At 51.6% G+C, this 27,828-nt stretch overlaps 1 protein-coding gene and 1 long non-coding RNA gene across 3 annotated transcripts in view; one reads left to right on the forward strand and one right to left on the reverse strand.

Annotated features, from left to right (window-relative positions):
• Positions 1-27,828, reverse strand: part of SLCO3A1 (solute carrier organic anion transporter family member 3A1) — a 255,342-nt gene that overhangs the window by 9,979 nt on the left and 217,535 nt on the right. For both annotated transcript variants that reach the window (XM_019726695.3, XM_019726694.3), the window contains exons 7-9: positions 27,048-27,186; positions 17,278-17,453; positions 14,361-14,425 (exon numbers count right to left, since the gene is read on the reverse strand). In XM_019726695.3, the coding sequence (XP_019582254.1) occupies positions 14,361-14,425; positions 17,278-17,453; positions 27,048-27,186 (380 nt within the window). The remainder of the gene's footprint in view (positions 1-14,360; positions 14,426-17,277; positions 17,454-27,047; positions 27,187-27,828) is intronic.
• On the forward strand, positions 960-12,821 carry LOC148756089 (uncharacterized). The gene is made up of 2 exons (XR_016018257.1): positions 960-2,062; positions 12,631-12,821. It is a non-coding gene; the product is annotated as an uncharacterized LOC148756089 (long non-coding RNA).

The following is a 27,828-nucleotide window of genomic DNA, read 5'->3' on the forward strand; positions in this document are numbered from 1 at the left end:
CTACACCCCTGTCCAGCTCGGAAGCAGTTACAGAAGACGGACCCTCATCCGAATTTCCAAAGATGTTTCATTGCCGATCAGAGATGGGGGAATGACAAGACAGGTAGAGGTAACAGGACCGAGCCCAGGGGCAGGACCAGTAACCAGGAAGGAGCCCGGGCGGAGGCAGCCACTGGACTCCCACTGGAATTCACACGACATACGCAAAGGGAACAAGTCTAACCACACCTTCCCCCAACCCCACGGATGAAGCCGAACACAACAGAAGATTCCACTACAGGCCAAAGCAAAGTACATCCTGGTTAGAAAATACAAAACCACAAAACCTCAGACGAAACAAAGACTCCAGGCAGAAGTGTGACCTGCCCTTCGTATTCTAAGGAATAAGGAGAGTGGTGCTGACGCTGTATTTCTCTAGGAACTTATTTTATAGGGACACTCTTCTCCCTGGAGCCTGCAGGAGAGCCCTCTCTCCCGAGGAGGAACTCCCGGGGGAAGCAGTCCTATCAGTGGGGCCCCGGGAACCCTCCATATGTTGGAGACGGTATTCAGAGGCTCAGCGCTGTCACGTGCTGCTACAGAGACTATGAAAAGGGCTAAATCTTACTTCCTATTACTTGGGGTCAAATTGCAGTTATACAGAAGGTGCCAAAAAAATGTACACACACATTTTAAGAAAGGAAAAAAAACAGTATTAAAATTGTAATAATATATACTGATAACAAAAGATAAATATAAGGCATGTACATACATTTTTTGGCACCCGGGTGTATATTTCAAGACAAAAATTATAGCACTGATTATGGAAATTCTCTATTTTCCAGAAATCTATTAGCAAAGATTTACAAGATTAACAAGACCTCAGGGCCTTGTCTTGGGTGTTTCATTCACTGCCCTGGTTGAAAAGGCCAGGTCTATTGATACTCTTTGGTGAACTAAACTTAAAAGGTGAACTGAAAGGCGTTTTTAAGCAAAAGAAGTTCCTGGTTCCTTTATGGGACAAGATGGAAGCGGAAAATGACCCTGACGTTTATATTTCAAAACGTACCCTTTCCTCTCCAGCTGAACCTGCCAAGACTTCAATTCACCTTGGAGTCTCCACTGAACAGGATGGAATTACTATGGTCTCCAGCACAAGCTGGAGAGGCAGGCCAATCTCAGAACTTTCTCCTGAAAGGATTAATGAGTTTCTGTTTCAGCAACGCTCCCCCACCCCCCTCAAAAAAAGAAGGACTGGTGGTGACATGGGCCAGCTTTGTCACCTGACATTCACATGTTTAGACCTGCAAAGCCAGGACAGCTGCTTCATTTCACTCCTGGGCGTCTTGCTAAAGTCACTGACGCTCGGCCCAAGGCACAGGGGCAGGTCAGCAGGACGGAGCTGGACTGAAACCCACGGGTGGGACTGCAGAGGGGCCTGAATATGCAACATCACCTTCCCACAGGCAGCAAAGCACATTCTGGGTGGTCCAGGCCCTTCAGGCGGTCAGACACACACTTGGTGCTCAGGGAGTATTTGCTAAAGAACCGAGTGAATGCACAAAAGCACAGGTAAGGGGGAGGGGTCTTCGTGCATTCCGGCCATTGGACGCTGACAGCTCAGGTCTGGGCTCTCTGTGCTTCTTCCAAAGCACTTTGTAATGGCCTCAGGACTCCCACTTGGCTACAGAATCTCTTTCTGTTCTGACAGCACACTGGGGGGCCAGGGGTGGGGATGGGGGCGCCCAGTTTCTCATGTCGTCTCTCTCCCTCCTACCAGAGGAAGCCACCCCTGCCCACACACTACCGACCGCCACAAACTGGAACCTGCGGAAATTGTCCTGACTTCACCTCACAAACAGTCACACCGCACTGTGCAGTCCACGTACTGTCCCAATGACCCACAAGGTCCCAAATACAAAGACCGACAATGGCACGCGTGTCATGCCTGGCTGGCACATCATTAACAGTGGCGATCACACTGAGCAGCTGCTGCGGGACAAGGGAACAGCCACACGCAGGGACGTAGAGGTCACTTCACTAAGAGATGAAACGGGGCTAAGGAAGAAGAGCTTTCAGAACGGTAATTGACTACCTAATGGATAATACAGTCTAGATACTGTTATAACCAATTGGTAAAGAATAGGTTAGAAATAGACCACATCGTGAACATGGGACAATTTTTTTCATGAAAGGTGTGTTTCAGATTGTGTATGTGTGTACTGGCCCGTAACACAAAATGCCTCTCTTACTGGGGATGGTATCACAGAAGGTGAAACTACTCAAGGAAATGCCTCACATGTTATAGGGAGACGATAAAAAGTGCAACTGCTTTAGGCATGAGAAAATAATTAAGGACTGTCAATGACCACGGCTGTATGCTTGTCAGTTTTCTGTCCAAACTTCCTAAGTTTAGCTTCCCAAACAGTTTCATCTGTAGTTCCCTTCCTGTCCTCAGTTTCTACTTAGTTAACAGCCTACACTTTGTTTCTAATTTGGAAAATAGTGCCTCCCTGCCTGCCTCTTAGTTTTTAGTATTTAGTTAGTTCCCTGCCTGCCTCCCTGCCTGCCTCTTACTGTTTAGTATTTAGTTAGTTCCCTGCCTGCCTCCCTGCCTGTCTAACCTTAGTTTTTAGTATTTAGTTAGTTCCCTGCCTGCCTCCCTGCCTCCCTCTCAGTTTTTAGTATTTAGTTAGTTCCCTGCCTGCCTCCCTGCCTGCCTCTCAGTTTTTAGTATTTAGTTAGTTCCCTGCCTGCCTCCCTGCCTCCCTCTTAGTTTTTAGTATTTAGTTAGTTCCCTGCCTGCCTCCCTGCCTGCCTCTTACTGTTTAGTATTTAGTTAGTTCCCTGCCTGCCTCCCTGCCTGTCTAACCTTAGTTTTTAGTATTTAGTTAGTTCCCTGCCTGCCTCCCTGCCTGCCACTCAGTTTTTAGTATTTAGTTAGTTCCCTGCCTGCCTCCCTGCCTGCCACTCAGTTTTTAGTATTTAGTTAGTTCCCTGCCTGCCTCCCTGCCTGTCTAACCTTAGTTTTTAGTATTTAGTTAGTTCCCTGCCTGCCTCCCTGCCTGCCTCTTAGTTTTTAGTATTTAGTTAGTTCCCTGCCTGCCTCCCTGCCTGCCTCTCAGTTTTTAGTATTTAGTAAGTTCCCTGCCTGCCTCCCTGCCTGCCTCTTACTGTTTAGTATTTACTTAGTTCCCTGCCTGCCTCCCTGCCTGCCTCTCAGTTTTTAGTATTTAGTTAGTTCCCTGCCTGCCTCCCTGCCTGCCTCTCAGTTTTTAGTATTTAGTTAGTTCCCTGCCTGCCTCCCTGCCTGCCTCCTACTGTTTAGTATTTAGTTAGTTCCCTGCCTGCCTCCCTGCCTGTCTAACCTTAGTTTTTAGTATTTAGTTAGTTCCCTGCCTGCCTCCCTGCCTGCCTCTTACTGTTTAGTATTTAGTTAGTTCCCTGCCTGCCTCCCTGCCTGTCTAACCTTAGTTTTTAGTATTTAGTTAGTTCCCTGCCTGCCTCCCTGCCTGCCTCTTACTGTTTAGTATTTACTTAGTTCCCTGCCTGCCTCCCTGCCTGCCTCTCAGTTTTTAGTATTTAGTTAGTTCCCTGCCTGCCTCCCTGCCTGCCTCTCAGTTTTTAGTATTTAGTTAGTTCCCTGCCTGCCTCCCTGCCTGCCTCTTACTGTTTAGTATTTAGTTAGTTCCCTGCCTGCCTCCCTGCGTGTCTAACCTTAGTTTTTAGTATTTAGTTAGTTCCCTGCCTGCCTCCCTGCCTGCCTCTTACTGTTTAGTATTTAGTTAGTTCCCTGCCTGCATCCCTGCCTGTCTAACCTTAGTTTTTAGTATTTAGTTAGTTCCCTGCCTGCCTCCCTGCCTGCCTCTTAGTTTTTAGTATTTAGTTAGTTCCCTGCCTGCCTCCCTGCCTGCCTCTCAGTTTTTAGTATTTAGTTAGTTCCCTGCCTGCCTCCCTGCCTGCCTCTTACTGTTTAGTATTTAGTTAGTTCCCTGCCTGCCTCCCTGCCTGCCTCTTAGTTTTTAGTATTTAGTTAGTTCCCTGCCTGCCTCCCTGCCTGCCTCTCAGTTTTTAGTATTTAGTTAGTTCCCTGCCTGCCTCCCTGCCTGTCTAACCTTAGTTTTTAGTATTTACTTAGTTCCCTGCCTGCCTCCCTGCCTGCCTCTCAGTTTTTAGTATTTAGTTAGTTCCCTGCCTGCCTCCCTGCCTGTCTAACCTTAGTTTTTAGTATTTAGTTAGTTCCCTGCCTGCCTCCCTGCCTGCCTCTCAGTTTTTAGTATTTAGTTAGTTCCCTGCCTGCCTCCCTGCCTGCTTCTTACTGTTTAGTATTTAGTTAGTTCCCTGCCTGCCTCCCTGCCTGTCTAACCTTAGTTTTTAGGATTTAGTTAGTTCCCTGCCTGCCTCCCTGCCTGCCTCTCAGTTTTTAGTATTTAGTTAGTTCCCTGCCTGCCTCCCTGCCTGCTTCTTACTGTTTAGTATTTAGTTAGTTCCCTGCCTGCCTCCCTGCCTGCCTCTTACTGTTTAGTATTTAGTTAGTTCCCTGCCTGCCTCCCTGCCTGTCTAACCTTAGTTTTTAGTATTTAGTTAGTTCCCTGCCTGCCTCCCTGCCTGCCTCTCAGTTTTTAGTATTTAGTTAGTTCCCTGCCTGCCTCCCTGCCTGTCTCTCAGTTTTTAGTATTTAGTTAGGTCCCTGCCTGCCTCCCTGCCTGCCTCTCAGTTTTTAGTATTTAGTTAGTTCCCTGCCTGCCTCCCTGCCTGTCTCTCAGTTTTTAGTATTTAGTTAGTTCCCTGCCTGCCTCCCTGCCTGTCTAACCTTAGTTTTTAGTATTTAGTTAGTTGCCTGCCTGCCTCCCTTCCTGCCTCTTACTGTTTAGTATTTAGTTAGTTCCCTGCCTGCCTCCCTGCCTGCCTCTTACTGTTTAGTATTTAGTTAGTTCCCTGCCTGCCGCCCTGCCTGCCTCTTACTGTTTAGTATTTAGTTAGTTCCCTGCCTGCATCCCTGCCTGTCTAACCTTAGTTTTTAGTATTTAGTTAGTTCCCTGCCTGCCTCTCAGTTTTTAGTATTTAGTTAGTTCCCTGCATGCCTCCCTGCCTGCCTCTCAGTTTTTAGTATTTAGTTAGTTCCTTGCCTGCCTCCCTGCCTGCCTCTTACTGTTTAGTATTTAGTTAGTTCCCTGCCTGCCTCCCTGCCTGCCTCTTACTGTTTAGTATTTAGTTAGTTCCCTGCCTGCCTCCCTGCCTGCCTCTCAGTTTTTAGTATTTAGTTAGTTCCCTGCCTACCTCCCTGCCTGTCTAACCTTAGTTTTTAGTATTTAGTTAGTTCCCTGCCTGCCTCCCTGCCTGCCTCTTACTGTTTAGTATTTAGTTAGTTCCCTGCCTGCCTCCCTGCCTGTCTAACCTTAGTTTTTAGTATTTAGTTAGTTCCCTGCCTGCCTCCCTGCCTGCCCATTACTGTTTAGTATTTAGTTAGTTCCCTGCCTGCCTCCCTGCCTGTCTAACCTTAGTTTTTAGTATTTAGTTAGTTCCCTGCCTGCCTCCCTGCCTGTCTAACCTTAGTTTTTAGTATTTAGTTAGTTCCCTGCCTGCCTCCCTGCCTGCCTCTCAGTTTTTAGTATTTAGTTAGTTCCCTGACTGCCTCCCTGCCTGCCTCTTACTGTTTAGTATTTAGTTAGTTCCCTGCCTGCCTCCCTGCCTGCCTCTCAGTTTTTAGTATTTAGTTAGTTCCCTGCCTGCCTCCCTGCCTGCCTCTCAGTTTTTAGTATTTAGTTAGTTCCCTGCCTGCCTCCCTGCCTGCCTCTTACTGTTTAGTATTTACTTAGGTCCCTGCCTGCCTCCCTGCCTGCCTCTTACTGTTTAGTATTTAGTTAGTTCCCTGCCTGCCTCCCTGCCTGTCTAACCTTAGTTTTTAGTATTTAGTTAGTTCCCTGCCTGCCTCCCTGCCTGCCTCTCAGTTTTTAGTATTTAGTTAGTTCCCTGCCTGCCTCCCTGCCTGTCTCTCAGTTTTTAGTATTTAGTTAGGTCCCTGCCTGCCTCCCTGCCTGCCTCTCAGTTTTTAGTATTTAGTTAGTTCCCTGCCTGCCTCCCTGCCTGTCTCTCAGTTTTTAGTGTTTAGTTAGTTCCCTGCCTGCCTCCCTGCCTGCTTCTTACTGTTTAGTATTTAGTTAGTTCCCTGCCTGCCTCCCTGCCTGCCTCTCAGTTTTTAGTATTTAGTTAGTTCCCTGCCTGCCTCCCTGCCTGTCTAACCTTAGTTTTTAGTATTTAGTTAGTTCCCTGCCTGCCTCCCTGCCTGCCTCTTAGTTTTTAGTATTTAGTTAGTTCCCTGCCTGCCTCCCTGCCTGTCTAACCTTAGTTTTTAGTATTTAGTTAGTTCCCTGCCTGCCTCCCTGCCTGTCTAACCTTAGTTTTTAGTATTCAGTTACTTCCTTACTGGCCTCCTGCCTGCCCAACTTAGTTTGTAGTATGTAGTTATTTGCCTGCCTATCTGCTGTCCTACTGTTTTATTCTTGAATAGGTAGGTAGGCGGTTGCCTGCAGAGTGCCAGATATGACTACTCTACGTCATATTTTTTTTTGGTCTATTAATAGTAAGTTATCAGGGAATTAGGAAGGGAGGTTGTGAGGCTGGTTGGAAAGTAGAGAGGCAGGCAGGTAGGGAGGTAGGCAGGGAGGCAGGTAGGTAGGTAGGTAGGGAGGTAGGTAGGAGGGAGGCAGGCAGGGAGGCAGGCAGGGAGGTAGGTAGGTAGGTAGGTAGGCAGGCAGGGAGGCAGGCAGGCAGGGAGGCAGGCAGGGAGGTAGGTATGTAGGTAGGTAGGTAGGCAGGCAGGGAGGCAGGCAGGGAGGTAGGTATGTAGGTAGGTAGGCAGGCAGGGAGGCAGGCAGGCAGGGAGGCAGGCAGGGAGGTAGGTAGGTAGGTAGGTAGGTAGGCAGGCAGGGAGGCAGGCAGGGAGGTAGGTATGTTGGTAGGTAGGCAGGGAGGCAGGCAGGGAGGTAGGTAGGTAGGTAGGTAGGCAGGCAGGGAGGCAGGCAGGGAGGCAGGCAGGGAGGTAGGTAGGCAGGCAGGGAGGCAGGCAGGGAGGCAGGCAGGGAGGTAGGTATGTAGGTAGGTAGGTAGGCAGGGAGGCAGGCAGGCAGGGAGGCAGGCAGGGAGGTAGGTAGGTAGGTAGGTAGGTAGGTAGGCAGGCAGGGAGGCAGGCAGGGAGGTAGGTATGTAGGTAGGTAGGCAGGCAGGGAGGCAGGCAGGCAGGGAGGCAGGCAGGGAGGTAGGTAGGTAGGTAGGTAGGTAGGCAGGCAGGGAGGCAGGCAGGGAGGTAGGTATGTTGGTAGGTAGGCAGGGAGGCAGGCAGGGAGGTAGGTAGGTAGGTAGGTAGGCAGGCAGGGAGGCAGGCAGGGAGGCAGGCAGGGAGGTAGGTAGGTAGGTAGGCAGGGAGGCAGGCAGGGAGGCAGGCAGGGAGGCAGGCAGGGAGGGAGGTAGGTAGGTAGGTAGGTAGGTAGGTAGGCAGGGAGGCAGGGAGGCAGGGAGGCAGGTAGGTAGGTAGGTAGGCAGGCAGGGAGGCAGGCAGGGAGGTAGGTAGGTAGGTAGGTAGGCAGGCAGGGAGGCAGGCAGGGAGGTAGGTATGTAGGTAGGTAGGTAGGCAGGGAGGCAGGCAGGGAGGTAGGTAGGTAGGTAGGCAGGCAGGGAGGCAGGTAGGTAGGTAGGCAGGGAGGCAGGTAGGTAGGTAGGTAGGCAGGCAGGGAGGCAGGCAGCGAGGCAGGGAGGTAGGTAGGTAGGTAGGGAGGCAGGCAGGGAGGCAGGCAGGGAGGTAGGTATGTAGGTAGGTAGGTAGGTAGGCAGGGAGGCAGGCAGGGAGGTAGGTAGGTAGGTAGGTAGGCAGGCAGGGAGGCAGGTAGGTAGGTAGGCAGGGAGGCAGGGAGGCAGGTAGGTAGGCAGGCAGGGAGGCAGGCAGGGAGGCAGGCAGGGAGGTAGGTAGGTAGGCAGGCAGGGAGGCAGGCAGGGAGGGAGGTAGGTAGGCAGGCAGGCAGGGAGGCAGGCAGGGAGGTAGGTAGGTAGGTAGGCAGGCAGGCAGGGAGGCAGGCAGGGAGGTAGGTAGGCAGGCAGGGAGGCAGGGAGGGAGGGAGGTAGGTACCTAGGTAGGTAGGCAGGGAGGCAGGCAGGGAGGTAGGTAGGTAGGTAGGCAGGGAGGCAGGCAGGGAGGCAGGCAGGGAGGTAGGTAGGTAGGTAGGCAGGCAGGGAGGCAGGTAGGTAGGTAGGCAGGGAGGCAGGGAGGCAGGTAGGTAGGTAGGTAGGCAGGCAGGGAGGCAGGCAGGGAGGGAGGTAGGTAGGTTGGCAGGCAGGCAGGGAGACAGGCAGGGAGGCAGGCAGGGAGGTAGGTAGGTAGGTAGGCAGGCAGGGAGGCAGGCAGGGAGGGAGGTAGGTAGGTTGGCAGGCAGGCAGGGAGACAGGCAGGGAGGCAGGCAGGGAGGTAGGTAGGTAGGTAGGCAGGCAGGGAGGCAGGCAGGGAGGTAGGTAAGCAGGCAGGGAGGCAGGCAGGGAGGTAGGTAGGTAGGTAGGTAGGTAGGTAGGCAGGGAGGCAGGCAGGGAGGAAGGTAGGTAGGTAGGTAGGCAGGCAGGGAGGCAGGCAGGGAGGTAGGTAGGCAGGCAGGGAGGCAGGCAGGGAGGTAGGTAGGTAGGTAGGTAGGCAGGCAGGGAGGCAGGCAGGGAGGCAGGCAGGGAGGAAGGTAGGTAGGTAGGTAGGCAGGCAGGGAGGCAGGCAGGGAGGGAGGTAGGTAGGTTGGCAGGCAGGCAGGGAGACAGGCAGGGAGGCAGGCAGGGAGGTAGGTAGGTAGGTAGGCAGGCAGGGAGGCAGGCAGGGAGGTAGGTAAGCAGGCAGGGAGGCAGGCAGGGAGGTAGGTAGGTAGGTAGGTAGGCAGGCAGGGAGGCAGGCAGGGAGGCAGGCAGGGAGGCAGGCAGGGAGGCAGGCAGGGAGGCAGGCAGGCAGGCAGGCAGGGAGGCAGGCAGGGAGGCAGGCAGGGAGGGAGGGAGGTAGGTAGGTAGGTAGGCAGGCAGGGAGGCAGGCAGGGAGGTAGGTAGGTAGGTAGGCAGGCAGGGAGGCAGGCAGGGAGGGAGGTAGGTAGGCAGGCAGGCAGGGTGGCAGGCAGGGAGGGTGGTAGGTAGGCAGGGAGGCAGGCAGGGAGGGAGTTAGGTAGGCAGGCAGGCAGGGAGGCAGGCAGGGAGGTAGGTAGGGAGGTAGGCAGGCAGGCAGGGAGGCAGGCAGGGAGGTAGGTAGGTAGGTAGGTAGGCAGGCAGGGAGGCAGGCAGGGAGGTAGGTAGGTAGGTAGGTAGGTAGGTAGGTAGGCAGGCAGGGAGGCAGGCAGGGAGGCAGGCAGGGAGGCAGGCAGGGAGGGAGGTAGGTAGGCAGGCAGGCAGGGAGGCAGGCAGGGAGGTAGGTAGGTAGGTAGGTAGGTAGGCAGGCAGGGAGGCAGGCAGGGAGGTAGGTAGGTAGGTAGGTAGGCAGGCAGGGAGGCAGGCAGGGAGGGAGTTAGGTAGGCAGGCAGGCAGGGAGGCAGGCAGGGAGGTAGGTAGGGAGGTAGGCAGGCAGGCAGGGAGGCAGGCAGGGAGGTAGGTAGGTAGGTAGGTAGGCAGGCAGGGAGGCAGGCAGGGAGGTAGGTAGGTAGGTAGGTAGGTAGGTAGGCAGGCAGGGAGGCAGGCAGGGAGGGAGTTAGGTAGGCAGGCAGGCAGGGAGGCAGGCAGGGAGGGAGTTAGGTAGGCAGGCAGGCAGGGAGGCAGGCAGGGAGGTAGGTAGGTAGGTAGGCAGGCAGGCAGGCAGGGAGGCAGGCAGGGAGGGAGTTAGGTAGGCAGGCAGGCAGGGAGGCAGGCAGGGAGGGAGTTAGGTAGGCAGGCAGGCAGGGAGGCAGGCAGGGAGGTAGGTAGGGAGGTAGGTAGGCAGGCAGGGAGGCAGGCAGGGAGGTAGGTAGGTAGGCAGGCAGGCAGGGAGGCAGGCAGGGAGGGAGGTAGGTAGGCAGGCAGGCAGGGAGGCAGGCAGGGAGGTAGGTAGGTAGGCAGGCAGGCAGGGAGGCAGGCAGGGAGGCAGGCAGGCAGGGAGGCAGGCAGGGAGGCAGGCAGGGAGGTAGGTAGGCAGGCAGGGAGGCAGGCAGGGAGGTAGGTAGGTAGGTAGGCAGGCAGGGAGGCAGGCAGGGAGGAAGGTAGGTAGGTAGGCAGGCAGGGAGGAAGGCAGGCAGGGAGGTAGGTAGGCAGGGAGGCAGGCAGGGAGGCAGGTAGGTAGGGAGGCAGGGAGGCAGGCAGGGAGGTAGGCAGGGAGGCAGGCAGGGAGGAAGGTAGGTAGGTAGGCAGGCAGGGAGGAAGGTAGATAGGTAGGTAGACAGGGAGGCAGGCAGGGAGGCCGGCAGGGAGGTAGGTAGGTAGGTCGGTAGGTAGGTAGGCAGGGAGGCAGGCAGGGAGGCAGGTAGGTAGGTAGGTAGGTAGGTAGGTAGGTAGGTAGGTAGGTACGTAGGTAGGCAGGGAGGCAGGCAGGGAGGCAGGCAGGGAGGCAGGCAGGTAGGTAGGTAGGTAGGTAGGCAGGCAGGGAGGCAGGCAGGGAGGCAGGCAGGGAGGCAGGCAGGGAGGTAGGTAGGTAGGTAGGTAGGCAGGCAGGGAGGCAGGCAGGGAGGCAGGCAGGGAGGTAGGTAGGCAGGTAGGTAGGCAGGCAGGGAGGCAGGCAGGGAGGGAGGTAGGTAGGTAGGCAGGTAGGGAGGCAGGCTGGGAGGCAGGCACGGAGGCAGGCAGGGAGGCAGGCAGGCAGGTAGGCAGGTAGGCAGGCAGGGAGGCAGGCAGGGAGGCAGGCAGGGAGGGAGGTAGGTAGGCAGGCAGGGAGGCAGGCAGGGAGGTAGGTAGGTAGGTAGGCAGGCAGGGAGGCAGGCAGGGAGGGAGGTAGGTAGGCAGGCAGGCAGGGAGGCAGGCAGGGAGGGAGGTAGGTAGGTAGGCAGGCAGGCAGGGAGGCAGGCAGGGAGGGAGGTAGGTAGGTAGGTAGGCAGGCAGGGAGGCAGGCAGGGAGGGAGGTAGGTAGGTAGGTAGGCAGGCAGGGAGGCAGGCAGGGAGGTAGGTAGGTAGGTAGGCAGGCAGGCAGGGAGGCAGGCAGGGAGGGAGGTAGGTAGGCAGGGAGGCAGGCAGGGAGGGAGGGAGGTAGGTAGGTAGGCAGGCAGGGAGGCAGGCAGGGAGGGAGGTATGTCGGCAGGCAGGCAGGGAGGCAGGCAGGGAGGGAGGTAGGTAGGCAGGTAGGCAGGCAGGGAGGCAGGTAGGGAGGTAGGTAGGTAGGTAGGTAGGTAGGCAGGCAGGGAGGCAGGTAGGGAGGTAGGTAGGTAGGTAGGTAGGCAGGCAGGGAGGCAGGCAGGGAGGGAGGTAGGTAGGCAGGCAGGGAGGCAGGCAGGGAGGGAGGTAGGTAGGTAGGTAGGCAGGCAGGGAGGCAGGCAGGGAGGCAGGCAGGGAGGGAGGTAGGTAGGCAGGCAGGCAGGGAGGCAGGCAAGGAGGTAGGTAGGTAGGTAGGTAGGCAGGCAGGGAGGCAGGCAGGCAGGTAGGGAGGCAGGGAGGCAGGCAGGGAGGCAGGGAGGCAGGCAGGGAGGCAGGCAGGGAGGTAGGCAGGTAGGTAGGTAGGCAGGCAGGGAGGCAGGCAGGGAGGCAGGCAGGGAGGTAGGTAGGTAGGTAGGTAGGCAGGCAGGGAGGCAGGCAGGGAGGCAGGCAGGGAGGGAGGTAGGTAGGTAGGTAGGTAGACAGGGAGGCAGGCAGGGAGGCAGGCAGGGAGGCAGGCAGGCAGGTAGGTAGGCAGGTAGGCAGGCAGGGAGGCAGGCAGGGAGGTAGGTAGGTAGGTAGGCAGGCAGGGAGGCAGGCAAGGAGGCAGGCAGGGAGGTAGGTAGGTAGGGAGGCAGGGAGGCAGGCAGGGAGGCAGGCAGGGAGGCAGGCAGGTAGGTAGGGAGGCAGGGAGGCAGGGAGGCAGGGAGGCAGGGAGGTACTTAGTTAGGGAGGCAGGCAGGTAGGCAGGCAGGGAGGCAGGCAGGGAGGTAGGTAGGCAGGTAGGTAGGGAGGCAGCTAGGTAGGTAGCTAGGTAGTCAGGGGGGCAAGGAGGCAGGCAGGTAGGGAAACAGTGACAGAGGGAATTACCCATTTGGTGTCTCATAAAGGAGATATTCAGTCACTCTTGGGAAATTATATTTTCTGCCTTTCCACAGTTATTTTTGTTTGTAGTTTCTTGCTGCCTGTCTCCATTTCTGCTCGTTTTTTACCACCCATTTCCCAGTTATCTGCCTGTCTCTTTCTGTAGATGTGGACGGCCACGTGTCTGACATGTTGGTTTTCATATTGAAATTGATTTTCTTCTATATTTATGAATATGTGTTATGAGGCATAATATGAATTTGAGTGAATTTCCTGCAAGAATCATTATGACACACGTTGAAAAATACTAATTTAGCTAATTCCTGGTTGATATGTTGGGGCAGACCAATAAATAAACTGTCCCATGGTCACATACATGTCCTAACAATTTCATATGATACCTGCCTCCCTACCTGTCTCCAAAGTTGTGGTTTCAGTCCTCCTAAAATGTTCATACTTTTGAGAAATATCCTGCAATTTTGTTTCCATTTTTTGCTATCAAAATTACTCATCGAGCTATTTTTTTTTCAGCTATACCGAGCCCTCAGCATGTGTTCAGATATACAGAGAGCGTGCGGCAGGCAGCGCCCCAGATGGGAGACGCCCCCCTTCCCTGGGCAGTTGAGGCAGACTCCCGAAGAGCCGGGCTACGTGCATTTACCTGGATACGGTCCCCAGAGCTGTGAACATGTTGGCACTGAATAAAAGTTACGTGTGTTGAATGTGTATGTTGAATGTTTTCATCCACTTGGAAATAAGGGTCCCAGCTTGCTTCCCCATATTACACATCAACCCCAATCAGGGTGAGAAATAAGACAAAGAGGCCAGTTACATGTGTCATGTGTACCGATACACATGGATAAATAGTGGGTGAGGCCGTGTCCTGGGCCTGGGAGGAACGATCAGGGCCCCTGAGGGGAAATGATTTGCTCTGTGCAAGCAGGGGATTGAGACGCGGCCTGTGAATCTGTCTGCCATCTGTCTGTCTGAATCCAAGGGTGAATATTTGTCCTTTTTCATATATCAGTTGTATGGGAATTAATCTGATCATAGAAGTAATAAATATACATTCATTCAAAATTCTTAAACAAATTTAGAAAATATTTATAACCCCATTAGTCAAATATAATAGGTGACAGCATTTTCATGTGGAGCTTTCCAATATTTTTCCACATGTACATATCCTTTAAAGACATTTGAGTCTATAGTCTATTATAGACCTCTGCCTTCCCCCTTTCTTTCCAGAATTTTAAAGGGGAACATAAATCCTGCTGGGATTATTGACTATGATGGATTTAACTAATTGCCTTCTTTTGGAGAGTTGGGTTGGTGCGATTTTTTTTTTTTTTTACTTTGACAAACTTTTTTATAAACATTTCTGTAGTTCATTCTTTGTGCTCAGCCATTGTTATATGCTTTGAATGAGGAATATTTTTACACTGAAAATATAGGCCATCGAGATTTCCCTTTCCACATTTACCATTTAATGTCCATTAAGGAAGACCAATGCCCTTTATTCAAGAAAAAAAGTTATCCTATGTTGAAGTTGGCCTTGACAAAGCGATTGTCATGAAGCAAATGCCTGTTCTAGAGTGAAAAGGGTGGGGTATGGCTGACAGCAGTACCTGCCTGGCCTTTCCAGATTCACCTTAGAGGGTCCCAGGACCCTGGAAAAAGCATTGGCTATTCCCATCCTTTGTTTCCCCACCCTAACGAGGGGGTGATGCTTAATTCTGTCTATCCATCCAAACCCTGGAGTGTAGGCTCTATAGTGTGAAGGTCACATTTGCCTCCTCCTGGAAACCTAAGGTACATAAACCAAATCTGTTTGGAAAAATAGACGGGATGCAAAGTTTCCATTTGCGAGGGATTGTGACAACACCTCTTTCTGTGTCCCAGGTGGCAGACCCACCAGTGCAGCCTTTCACAAGCTGAATGAGGCGCCAAATGACACCATCAAATCATTTCTTTCTTTGGTGCCATCACTTCTCCTCCTATGCAGAGGAGAATCAGGGTGGCAGGGCAGAGGCGATACCAATGAAAACTTGAGCGTATGTAGGAAGTGCCTGAGTTTAGGTCTAAACCCCGAGCAAAATTTACAGACTTAAGTTTCTCTAATTTTCTATATGATTTCTAAAGTTTCTATAAGAAATATCACAGAAGAAAAAAAAACTCAAGAAACGGGAAGGTTTCATTACTATTCACTCACCTGGTCATAGGCATACAATTCATCATTGAGGGAAGAAAGAGATGGTACGTACCCAACAAACGAAGGAGGAGGAAAAGAACTCCCAGGGCGTAAGACTTGAGTTCAGGGCTGACTGTCCTACAAAGAGATGAGAGAAAGAGGACAAAGTGCTTACCCTTCCACTTTAATTAACAGACTCCAGAGCCCTTCCCCTCTGTCCATCAGAGCCATTCCTTATGGGGTTGGGGTTAGTTTTGTTTTGTTTTGTTTTGTTTCTCCTGCTTTCCCTGACTACAGTCTGAAAAACATGGCAACTGTATTGACAAGGTAAGTATTGAAGAACTGGAGCTCCGCTTGTCATTTGAAGGACAGAATGCAAATTTGGTCCCCAAAGTCTTCATTTTTGTCCTGTTTTGGCCGGGACAGGGAAGCGTCTTAGGCTGACACGTCGCACGTAAGGGGATATGTCAACTGGGTGGGCCATGCCCGCTAGTGCTTCCTTGTGCTGAGAATTCAGGGCGGCACGGCAGAGGTGACAGCAATGAAAACTTTGCCTCATTTAGGAAGTGCCCGAATTTAGGTCTAAACCCTGCGCAAAATGTATAGACTTCAAGTTTCTCTAATTTTCCATACAATTTCTAAAGTTTCTATAAGAAATAAATATTTTTGGCAAACACGCCCAAACCATGAAGACCTTTGTCATTCTCTGGTCACTCTGTGAAATCCACCAGACCAGCATGGTTTGACACCCTGGAATTTGTGAAATAAGCCATTCCTCTATCGCCAGTTTCAGTATCTTTCAAATTGGAAAGGGGGCACTTTCATAAACTCTGGGTTCTTTGTTCCGAGAGGGCTCCATCTCCCTGGAGCCCAGAACAGCCCGTTAGAATGATGGTGCAAGTTTTCTAGAACAATTTCAGAGTGTGCAACGTTTTCTGGGGAAACCACATCTGTTCGCTGGAGCCAGACACCTGTATGATAGCAACGGTCAGTTCTCTTTGGAACGTGCACGTTACAAACTCTAGGCTCTTCAGAGCTGTTCTTGGCTCCATGGTCCCAGTTTTCTTGTACATTCATCAGAAGGGACTGACTCAAAACACACACGAATCAAAGCCAATTCTCCTTATTCAGAAACCACGCTGGCACAGTGCGCTTGAATAGTTATCACTTGAAATTGCATTTCCTTTTAGCTGTCATGTCACCAGGAATAAAGTGAGCAAGGTGCTAAGCGGTCCCTTCTTATCCTGTTGGGAAACTGGTCCCCACAGGAGGAAAAACCCTCAGATCTAGTTACTGAGCAATGGAGGGCTCAGGTCTGAACGTTACTGAAACTTCCGGGCAAAGCTAGGGACCGGGCCTGAGCCCCACAACCTCCGAGCTGCCAGACCCCGGGAAAACTATTGAATCACCCTCGGAGCCTCTGTCTCCCCATCTGTAAGGGGGGAAGCTGATAAAGGTGTGAACACAGGACGTTCAAAGAGCCCAGCCCAGGCGCCTAAGGGGATCAGTGAGCCCATTCGCCTCCTTCAAGGTTGTTGGCAGGTGTGCTCTCGTCTGCTGTGGGCAAGGGTGAGGCTGGCACACCGCTGGGCTATTGCTACGGCTGTGCCCTTGTGCCTCCCTGGAACGTGTGTGATGGCAAAGTGCACGGGGATGGTGATGGCCCTTTCGACAGGCACGGGTGAGCCTGCGCGTCCATCCGGCCCAGGTGGAGAGGAGCCATGGACGGGCACAGCCCAGGTCACTGAGGCCATCTGCTGCTGGTCTATTTAAAGGGAATCAAATTGTTCCTGAAAATCTCCCAGCCTGTTGCTCAAGCTGAGGTCTGGAAGGGAGTAAGATTTCGACTTTCTGAGTTTGGTCCTCCCGTCACAACTTTTTGCAGAGGAGTCACGGGGAGAGGAAAAAAGGGGACCTTTTTTCTGCCAATGGTTATGAGGGCCATTTTCCCTGTTTCTTGGTGCCTTCTGTGTGTGAACAGTACACTATAGCTTTATGGGAATTTCTAATACTGAGAAATAAACTACCAGCAATGCACCCACCCCAAACCTGTTCCTGAGATCTGATGGGCTCGGTCCATGCGCATGGTGTAGAATCACCCTGCGCGTATAATTTACATTCAGTAGTTCGTTTCATAAACACTTCCCACATGCTTGAGAACTGTCATGATCCCACTGAGCTGCGGAACTGTAACTCTACTCCAATTCAGGTTTTTCTGATATTATAGTTAACGGTGGAATAAAAATCTGTCTGCGTTGAGCCTTTTTTTCTGGTAGAGAAGTGCTTCCTTAAGTGGCAAGAAGCAGGGTTCCTGCATAAAAAAACTGAGCATTTTTATGACTTCTGACTCCCACTGCCATGTTGCTTCTTTGAAAGCAGCAGCACCCTCTTCAATGCCACCGGCAATATGTGATTTCACCAGTTTTGCTACAGCCCTGCGAGCACTGGGTGTGAATTTTTAAAATATATTTTTCAAAGTTATTAAGGGTACAGTGGCAATTTGCTCTTGTACCCGTAATGGTTCCTGCACATTATAGAGGTTTTGCTAACGACCTTCTAGATACCGTAAGTACTTCGTCTAAATTCCCTTCCTGGAAATGTGGCAGGAACAGCGAGGAGAAACCTTGCCCGAGAAACATGCCCACTCTGTGGCCGGACGGCGGCTGGACAGACTGGGGCTGGTCCAATGCCATCTTCATTTAACTCCAACCATGTGCTCTCTGAAAAACTCAGTGCAGGGCCACAGTCCCTTGCAAAATCACCCGTGGAGTCCACTGCGGGGAGGACAGGAACGTCCAGTTTTCTCCCTTGGGCCCTGCGCTCTAATCTCGGCGTGAGGTCCCTATTCCTGTAACTGATTCCTGGAAGCTGTAAGGCTCCTGTGGTGTCGGAAGGTCTGATCCCCAGGAGAGCTGCCTACGCACCGCACTGGGTGGGAAGGGGGCGTGGGGAGGCTGGCCCTCGGGTCCCTGGGGACCTGGTAAGCGTACCTGATAAGGATGATGACCGAGGGCGTCTGTGCCATGGCTCCGATCATGCTGCACACACACATCACGCACAGGAAGGTGAGGAAGGCCTCTTGGCACCCGGGGCTGGGGCATTTTCCGGGAACCACAGTCGCGTTCTCAGGCGGGACGGTCGTGAGGCACGCACAGCCGGTGAGATTCTGAAAGGAAGCATTCAGCCCTGTTAACTGGGGGCATCTCCAGTCTCTAAATCCAAAAGCATCCATCAGCTAGTGCTGTCCCAGGCTCATTATGCATCCTGCAGCAGCCCATTAATTAGACCTGAAGAAACAGGTTAGCTTTTTAAAGAGGCTGCAAAACTCATGCAAATAAAGGAATATTTATGGGCAGCAGAGCTGGTTCCCCGGCTTCTTTCAATTCCCTGCTCAACGATTCCTCAGTAAGCTGCACCGTAGACAAATGTGTCCCCCCCTCCGACACAATTAGAGAGGAAATTGTGCTTCCACGATATGATAAAACATTGCCGAATTAACATTGTAATTACTTGCCAATTTGTCCTCTCTTTTATGCAGTTATAATTACGCTGAAGTGTATTAAAAGAAGTAAATCAGGTCACCTGCATATTGTTCCTGGTTCAGTGCCCAGTGTGGCCCTTGGGACGGAGGGTCTGCACTGTCATGTAGGAAGTTGCTGCAATTGTGGGGCTGCAAGAGGGGGAGCTAATGGGCCGAGAAAGCCAAGAGGGCCAAGAGACGCCACGGAGCTTTGAGTGGTCGTGGGGTGCAGGCTAACGTCCAACAAGATACATTTACTGATATACGACCAGAGGGGGAAGAACAGGACTGTCTTCCATTTGATCTCCCCATGGCCTGTGGCCCAGCCGCCCTGTTCACAAGCAGGGTTCCCCCTCATGCTCCAGGAACTTCTGACGGCCCAGGTAGCAGCAGGGACCGGGAGAGGCAGTGCGGAGCAAGCGCCAAGCCAATTAAGGTTTGATAATAATTGTGCAGGGGGTCTTTAATGACTAGGAAATGAAAACAATCATAAATGACTCACTGCTTTTTTCTCTGGGGCTGCTCAGCTCTGAGAGAACAGCACGAGGCGAATCCCCCTTCCCAGGTCTCCTCCCAGCCCCTCTCCTCTGGCCCTCCTTCCTTTCCTCGTGTAAAGGGACCCATCACAGCATCCAGCGGGGGTTATGGCATCCCCCAAAAGGTGCTGAGGCTCTGCCCTGACGCCCAGAGACATCCTGGCTGTGCTTCAGAACCCGGCACTGGTATGTGCCCAGCTGAGCCAGCCTCCTCTGAGCCCAGCACTTCCCTCCACAAGGACACGCCACACCCCACCTCAGAGAAAGTGCTACGCCCTGTCAAGGGTGTGAGATGCCCTTTCTTTGGGCGTAGGGGATACAGCAGAGCACAGAGTGTCCTGGGCGTTGTGCTAAAGGAGCTGAGGGGACTCTGGTGCAGCAGGGGGTTTGTAGGCAAGATGTCCGAGTAGCTGGGAAGAACCACAGATGAGGGACATAGTTTCCTCTTTCTCCGGGCTCCTAACTGGAAGAGACGACTCCCTCCAACGGGGTGGCGTGGTACTGCCCCAAAGGAAAAAGCAGCAGAGGACGCCCTGCAGCTACTAACTGGGCATCTAAATGGGAGGCCCTACCCCTGCAAGGGCTCCGAGCAGTGGGAAGTCTGAAAACAGAGATAACCTGGGTGTAAGGGAACCACCCACGTTCCTTAAGGAGGTGAGAGGTTGGGATCCAAATTCTCACCCAGTCTGTATACAGTAGTCCCGTCTGACCAGTTCCGGGGGCAGGTGGGTCTCGGAAAGCGCCTTACACTACTGTGGGCACAGAGGCCCAGGGAGCAGTTTCCAGGCTTTCCGCCTCACGTGGAAAGGTGCTGGCTCGGGTAGTAGATGGCCGTCAGCTGTGACTGGCTGTTGGCCATCAGCTGTGACTAGTTAGCCATTGGCCACCGATATAAACGCCGCGGCTGCGCTAGCAAGCGCGCGTGCACTTAGCGAGGGGCTGGTTGGCAGAGAAGCGGACGGCGGATTGTGGCTGGTAAGTGCGGTTAGCAGGCGTGGACGGCGGGTTGCGGATAGTGTGGGTCCTACTTCCTGTGTCTCCCTAGGCCGCCAGCAAGACCGGGGTACAGGGGGACCCCCTGTTGGGGTACTGGCGGACGTTTGCTTTTGGGTCTCAACCAGCCCCAGCGAGACTATAGTGGTGACTCCCCTACCTGTGGCTCCGTGGGTGTTCCTGTTTGGCCTCCCCGTGTCCTGCGTTCTGGTGTGGGGAGCGGGAGCGGAGACCCCGCAGGACAGCTACCACGGCCTGAACCATGCCCCCGTGCTTCCCTCGGCCGCCCCCAACATGCCTCAATGTGAAGAACGTGCGCCAGGCTCCAGGTAAGTGTATAACCCTGACCCGGAAAATGCCCAGGTTCCCTTCCCCGTTTCAAAGCAATGTCTTCCCAGTTGGACTTTCTTGGGGGTGGGGGTGGGGTGGGGGGGAATGCAGTCCCCACTGCCTCCACCAGAGTTGGAATCTCTGCCGCAGGGTGGCAGGATCTAGCTTTACTGGAAAAGCGTGTACCCTGGTATATTGTGTTGCTAAGCAGACGACCACTATGCTTACAGAGGAACAGGCCTGACAAGCTCTGGGACCCATGGTGACCGAGAGGACCACGTACGACCAGCTGGTAAGTCTTAGAAGAACTTACCCTATACACAGACTTGCCTGGGTACAAAACCATTTAAGTTCAATTATGAGTCAGAGCTGCAAGGGCTGTTCTGTAGCGTCTGAATGCCTGTCAGCAGGGCCTGGTTACATAGATTCCAACAGATTCACCTGGGGCAAGTTTCCCTATTAGCTGTAAAAAAGGTCTGAGCATGCTCTTTATGTACCCATATGGAAAGAACTCCAAGATAAATCATTAACCACAAAACAAGGTACAGAATAAGACCTCATATGTGCACTACGATCCAGAAGGGTAACTACAAAAAACTAAACAGTAATCGCCGACTGGGCAGAGTAGGGGTTGAAAAGTGGGTGAACAGGAGACAGAGGTGGAAAGGAGAGTTTCTACTCTTTTTTATACTTTTTGATGTTTGAACCATACAAATGTATCAGCTCAAGAAAAAAAATTAAAAACGCTAGAACATTAAAAAAATAAAGAAATCAATGAAAGAATAGTACAGTTACTGAAAAACCTATGCCTGCTCCCCATTCAGTCATTAATTTAAATTGAGGAATGTTTCTATTCACATCCAATGATGGGGATAAAGAATTACAATAAAACTGGAGACCATAAAAATAGAAAAATGCCTGGAATTTTGGATTCATTTTCTGCTGCTGAAAGAAGTCATGAGTGTGCTATTTTGACAGTTCGTATTACAAGCACAAAATGCTCAGCAGTGTTCAAGAATAGTGGCAAATGAAATGGTTTTTGTTTGTGTTCCCCTGCCCCGCCCTCAACTCAATACAGATGGATCAATTCCTATTAATCGTACAAATAAACTAATTTCTAGGTTGAAAGATTACTTTTCTCAGGGGACAGCTATGGGGGTGAATCATGTTCTCTGTATTAGGAGCCTGATGTGAAAATCTGAGAGGTAGAGAGAGAATCACTCCCGACATTCCGGAATACAGGTTTTGTTTTTCTTTCTGTAAAGCATTCAGTTACCAGGAAGAAAGGACAATTTGTATTCAGTGTCGGGCCCTCGTCCTGCAGCTGAGAAGGAGGTGGCGTGTGGACACACGTAGTGCTCCATCTACTTTCACCTGTGCCGTCTTTCCTCCTCTGTGCTGACATTCTAATAACTGAGATGCCAAAGGCGGCTGACGCCACCACAATAGACTGGCACGTTTTGCTTTGAATGACAACGTCCTCCTATGTGTCCTAGACACTTAGGGATTCTCTCGTGATTGGGTGAAGTCCCTCAGACATTCTTCTGTCACCTATTACTGTCTTTTTGGAGCTTAGAATCTCTTCACGTTATCGGCCCAACCCAAGCCTGTATTTCCAGGCAAAGACCTCAGATCCCATCACTGAGACGTGCCTCAAAGCCAAGGGTCTGGGAGAAGAAATACACTGTCTTGTTCCCTCGCAGGGTCACTGGCTGAAGGAGAACTCTAAGATGAAAGCAAGACTTGGGCCACCTGTCACCCCCATCGCCTGTAATGCGGCCGCTGGAGCACGTCCTCACAGAGCCTTCCTTCTCTCCCGCAGCAGCGGAGGAAGCGGCTGTTCTTTGGGAGCTGCAGGCTCGCTCCTGGCGCAGCCAGCTCAGGTAGGAAGCGGTGGGCAGAGCACAGAGGGGGAAGGATGCGTGCAGCTCAGGATAACGAGCAGGCCCCTGTCTCGCCCCCAGCTTCCTCTCTCTTCACAGCAAGTCGGTGCCCACACCACAAGGTGCAAGCCTGCACCCCCGAGCTTCCCCACTCCCCACGAGGCAAACACCCACCCACTCAGCCTTCACGACAAAGGCCCAACCAAGCTACTGCTCGTCCTCCAGCCCCACCCCGCCCAGAACCAATTCTACCCCATCAGGCATCCTCATCGCACGTCCACCAGTTTCTCTACAGACCTGCTTCCTTCTCTTAGAAGGTAACCACCTGACCTTTAAGGTTCATTTTTTTTTAAATAAAAAAGTTTTTGCTTATTGGCTAAAAGATGCATGTTCCTTTTAGACATGAAATATACAGAAAATTTGAAAGAAGTATGTAAAAATGAACTTTCCGGTTCTCGGCCAGAGGTAACCTAGGGCAGTTGGCTATATATCTATCCTTCCAATCTTTTTCCGTGCAAAGATATACATGTATTTAGATTTTTCTTTTTCTTGACTAAAAGGGATCCACACCTATTATACAGTTTTATAATATGCTATTTTCACTTAATACGATATTGTACACTGTGTAAGGCCAGGCTGGCCGCTGCTCTCGGGTATCCCTTGTACATAATTCTATACATACATTAGATTTGATTTTATAGTAACAAGGCTCCTTACTTAGTTGTCTCTATATTTCCAATGCCTCACTCAGGTGTCGTCAGTGGCCATGCCCCAGGAGGGACCGATTTCAGAATATTCCGTCCCCTCTGACAAGCCATCACCAGAATGAGGACAGGCTGTTACATCCATTCTGGGAAATGGGACCAGGCTCCGGGAGAGGGACTCCAAGCCTTTGGGAGTCAGACAGGAAACAGGTAAGAAAAATGGTCTGGGTGCAGGGGTGGCCCGTGGTGGCGCTGTGACGGAGTGAGGAGCACAGGTCCTGTCTAAGGGTCAGCCGCTGCTCAGCTCCAGCCCACGGCTGCCCTGTGTGGCTGCAGGTGCCATGTTAGTTATCGCCCAACTTCTATGGACAGGCCAGAAATCCAGATTGGTATTAATCGTACAAATACACCAATTTCTAGGGCAAACGAAATGCCCAGACTGCCAACCCCACACCTGCAGGGCAGACACGGCATGTGAGCCGTCGCTGTCTGGCTTCTGTGGAACATGCGACAGGGTCCTGCAGTCTCTAGCTTGGCATGTACCGTGGGTGAACACAATAATGGTGACCAAGGAAGGAGATCCAAGGTAACTGCTCAGTGTCAGCTCACAGGCTGACTGGTTTCCACCAAGATAACATTTTAAGAACTCATCTCTTCTCCTAGAGCAGTGTTTCTCAACTGGGGACGATTCTACCTATGGAACTTTCTGGAGACATCGGTGGTTTCATAAATGGGGGGAGGGTGTGCTATTGGCATCTGGTAGGTAGAGCCCAGAGGTACAGCTAAACATGCTCCCGTCCACGGGACGGTCCCATCACAAAGAACGACGCAGCCCAGAATACTGAGGCACGACTGGGGACGTCAGGATTTTACCAGGTAGGTATGCTACTCAGTACTCCTGACGTGGGGACACTCAGTGCTCAGTACTCCTGACGTGGGGACACTCAGTGCTCAGTACTCCTGACGTGGGGACACTCAGTGCTCAGTACTCCTGACGTAGGGCTACTCAGTACTCCTGACGTGGGGACACTCAGTACTCAGTACTCCTGACGTGGGACTACTCAGTACTCAGTACTCCTGACGTGGGGACACTCAGTGTTCAGTACTCCTGACGTGGGGACACTCAGTGTTCAGAACTCCTGACGTGGGGACACTCAGTACTGGACCAGTGGCTCTCAACCTCAGTTACAAATTAAAAACACCTGGGGATGGTGGTGTGGGCTTTTAAAAATACCGGTGCCTGGGTCTCCCCTCAGAACAAAGAAATCAGGGTTTCTAAGGATGGGCTCAGGCCTTGTATTTTCAAAGCTCCCAAGCGATTCTAATGTGCAGCCGGGACCCAGAGCCATGACACTCAGTGAGAAACTCCCTATGTGCGTCCAAATGGGGCCGTTCCCTCTCCACCATGGAAGATACTAGGGCTTAATTAGAACCTACAAACTTATGTGCTGGACTTACACTGACTTTCAACGTTCCACTGGTGGTTGCTGTAAGCTTTTTTGGTTTTTCTTTTGTTTGTCTTTTTAGTCAATAGCAGCTTTCTGTTGCAATAATTACTTCTAAGCGGGAAAGGTACAGTAACAATTTGGACAATATCTTCACGCTAAAAGAAGCTTACAGAATTAACTCGCAGTCTTTTTTGTCAGCCCTCCTGGTCATAAGCAATGAGAATTATTAAATGCAGTCCTGGAAACTTCCATTGCTGGCACTTAAGGAGATGTAAGAAATTAAAAACCAAAACCCAAACCAGAACAAGAAAGTAAGTCTAGTATCAGAAAAGCACTAACACTAATCAGATTTCCTCATAATCAGAGTGCTTTGATGGCTGATTTATTCACATCTAATGGAGTTAAGGGCAATTTTCACAAGTCTTGATGGAAGCTATAAAGACGCGAGAGATGAGCAAGGATTGGGTTGTTAGCATGAAAATCAGCACCAGCCAACCTACCCGCCTGTCAGTTGCTATTCAAGAGAGTGATGGCATCACCTCGGGCTCCAGGGGGCTCTCTCCAGCCTTCAGGGTGGGGTTCAGATGCTTGAGACTTTTGTCCAGAGTCCTGGCTGGAACTGGAAATGCGATCTTACAACAGAACCCAGCCCTGAATGCTGGAGCCTAGCAGGGGAGATAGAGGCTGAGGAGCCTTTCCACAGGGGGACGGGTAGGGGGCGGGGTTGGAGTCTCCCTGGGAGACAGCAGGTGCTGGGGACTCCATGCAGGGGTGCTCCTGCAGTCCTGGAGAAAGGGGGGGGGGAAGCCTCACAGCTGTGGATAAGGAGGTGTCATATGCATGTGAAGGGCTCAGGGGAAGACCATCCCTGATACAAGGAACAGCACGTGCAAAGGCCCAGGAGGTCAGAGAGAGCTGGGTGTGTTGGGGGAACCCCAAGAAGTTCAACATAGCAAGTGGTCTGCAAGAAGTGGGGGAGTGGGGAGCTTAAGGCTGGAGAGGCAGCAGGACTAGACTGTAAGGAATGTCCCCTTTAGGATGAAAACAGGTGGGAACCCTACAGGGGAAGTCACAGAAACAGGAAGACACCGGTCTGAGATTCCTCTGACCCTGGGCCAAGCTGCTGCCATGGGCCCTGAGTGACAAGGGGAGGCCCCATTCACTGGCCCACACAGGCTCTTGGGAAAGCTTGCTGCTGTTCCGTGTTTTATAGGGGTGGTGGTTTTTAAGGCTAAACTGTCACAGGTTCCCTTTCCAGGATACGGGGAGTTCTGTGTCCCCACATGCCACCTGTTGGAAGCCAGTGCATCTAGAGGTCTGCCTCTATGGGGGAGAAACATAAGCCTCACCCCAGCCCTAGGGCCTGGTGCTTTCTCAGCCTCTGCCTTGTAATGGCAGGGAAATAACCTTGCTTGGCCTGCAACCCAACAGACAATACGAGGCCTCCAGTAATGTGAGGAAAAGGCAGGTCAGGGGAATAAACACTGCGTCCAGAGGAAGTGGCGACGCTCGCCATCTGATTTGCCTCCCACAGCTCACTGTTCCAAGCTGGAAGCAAGCATGGGCCTGGTTACATTCTTACTCGGTAAGACTCTTGTACGTGGAAGATCAGGGGAGATGCAGTTTTTAAGACAATTTCTGGGTCAGAGAATGCTCTGGAATAGACTCCTTAGTTCTCAGGATACTAGCCTAGACTCGATTTAATTCTTATAACAGGATAATAACCAAAACTGAATTATAAGATAACTTTTTGCATATTAAAGTATTATAATGAGCTTGTTATCATGAAAAAGAATAGCTTGTATTTTTATTTTAATCATTCTCCAGGTCCCATCCCTTTTTTAAAAATGCATTTCCATTCACATAAAGAAATTGCTTTATCATCTACTTAAACCGCCCCCCCCACCTTGATTTATCTTCTCTATAGAAAAATGTTAATAACTGGCAAGGAATCTAAATGTTCAAAGCAAGGAAAAAAAATAAATCTTTGGAAATGAAAATAAATGATCAACATTTCCTCTTTCAGAAAAATGGCTGCTCCCAAAGATACAGAATGTGGGAAGGGGAGGAAACAGATGAGTTCAACTTGACGTTCCCTGAAAGCAGCCACTCAGCCTTTTTTTTTTTTTTTAAATCTTGCTTTCCACCTGTGCATTCCTGTACATTTACAGAGCACTTCCATTTATGGATGCCAGTCCTTGTTCAGGAAAGTCACAGATCAGAGCAGAGGACAAATACTTTTAGTAGCTCACTACACCAAAATGAGACAGGTGCCTCCAGGAGGGACCGGTACCAAAGCTGCAGAGGAAAGAACCCTGATGGTAAAGGAGGGGAGAGATGGTTTCACTGAGGAGGGGACACGTAAGGAGAGTGTTGACGGGTCAGTAGGAGTTATCCAGCTGGAAGGAGAAGTATGAAAAGACACATGTTGTGTGGGAAAAGCTGAACGCCACCAACTGAAAGGAGGTACAGCTGAGGAGAACAGCCGAGGGCAGACACATGCTGAAGACAGTGCAAACCCAGTCCAGTGTCTCCATCTTATCTTCTAGTTGAGAAATTCGCACGAGAAAGGGTCATTTTCACTGTTACAGAAATCATTCTGGCTGCAGTGTAGACGAGAAGCCAGAAGGGGCTCATCTTGAGCCCAGATACCAATTAGGTAACTAGCAGTACACTAGGCCAGTCAGGAGAGGAGGAAGGCCTGATAGGGCAGCTGCGAGAGACACCTGGCAGGTGGGGTCAGCAAGAACTGGGGACCGGTCCCATAGTATCAGGTCTTCACACAGAGAACATGGGAAGCTGTAGGCTGACAACCAGCTGTACAATTCATGCTGAGAAGGACAAGAGGTGGGAGGATGGAAAAGGGCGGGGGGCGTCTACTTGAGAAGAAAGAGTCAAAGGGAACTGAGTAGGGAAGAGCTGAATTACTGTCAGATAGTCTCAGGTTTGGAAGAGGTCTTTCCTGATAAATGGTTTTCTAGCTTTTCCTTACATACTTCTGTTGATGGGGAGCTCATTACCTGTGAATTCATCCTATTCCACTGACATCCTTAGTGAGTGCCTCAAACTACAATCTTTTTCTCAGGCTACACACACAGCTTCCTTTGAATTTTTACATTCAGCTCAATGATGCTTTTTGCAAACCTATTTGATTCAGCAAGAAGGGCTGCATGGCCCAGCAGTGCCACCCTGCTGAGCAGAGCAGAGGTTGAGCTAGTCACAGTGCACAGGAACACAAAGTACGGAATCCACGTGGTGGTTCACGCCTGTCCTTGACCTTGGGCCTTAAGCTACTTCGGCTGCGCGAGACCCCTGCCCATCCCATCCTACCAGAAAATCACCATACCGTGCTCTTGCAGCCAGCAAAACAGGCAGACAGGTAGGTGATGCCATCTGCTCCACACACGGGCGTGAAGGAATCCGTTTGGCATTCACAGTTTTTATTGCAGGGTGAGGAGAGGTCCAGGGCTGAGCCAGGCGCTGAGCTGGAAAAGGAAGGAAACATGGAACCCGTCAGAGAAAGGGCAACTTCCGACAGGATCCCTCCAGTGACAATCCTCTGCCCTCTGCTAGTTGTTCCCTGCCTCACAGTGCCAGGCTGGGCGGCTGGCTGGGTGGGAGCTTCATCTGCCCCAGGAGAAGCCTCTGTATTATCTGCACCAATGTGCCCTCTGGGCTGGCAACAGGGCCACCTCCTCCACGATGCCTCTCCTGATTGCTGCAGCCTCCAATGGACCCACAACTCCACCGTGCACAGCTTCTCCTCTCCTTGGGTTGGTCCTTGTCTGTTTTATTCCTCCCCAGCAGACGGTAAGCCTCATGATGCTTAAACTACTACAGCTAGACTGGCTGCAATAATTATTGTCTGTTTGATTGATTAGATTTCAAACTAAGACCTTTAAATATTTCTTTTGCACCATTAAAGGCAGAGTTGCCTAGAGCCAGCCAACTTCACAGAGGAAAGGGTGGAGGGGTGTTTCTAGCCCTGGAAGAGATGAAGTGTCTCTTCTTTAACCCTGTTACTTTCAGCTAAGCCTCCTAGAGCTAAGAGCACTGCATAATATCACTGATGGTGACACTGACATATGATAACGTATGTGTCATTCACTATTCAATTCACGTATTCC

The sequence above is a fragment of the Rhinolophus sinicus genome, chromosome 13 (genome assembly GCF_057876585.1).
Source record: "Rhinolophus sinicus isolate RSI-liver-muscle chromosome 13, RSI-T2T, whole genome shotgun sequence".
Lineage (NCBI taxonomy): Eukaryota > Metazoa > Chordata > Mammalia > Chiroptera > Rhinolophidae > Rhinolophus > Rhinolophus sinicus.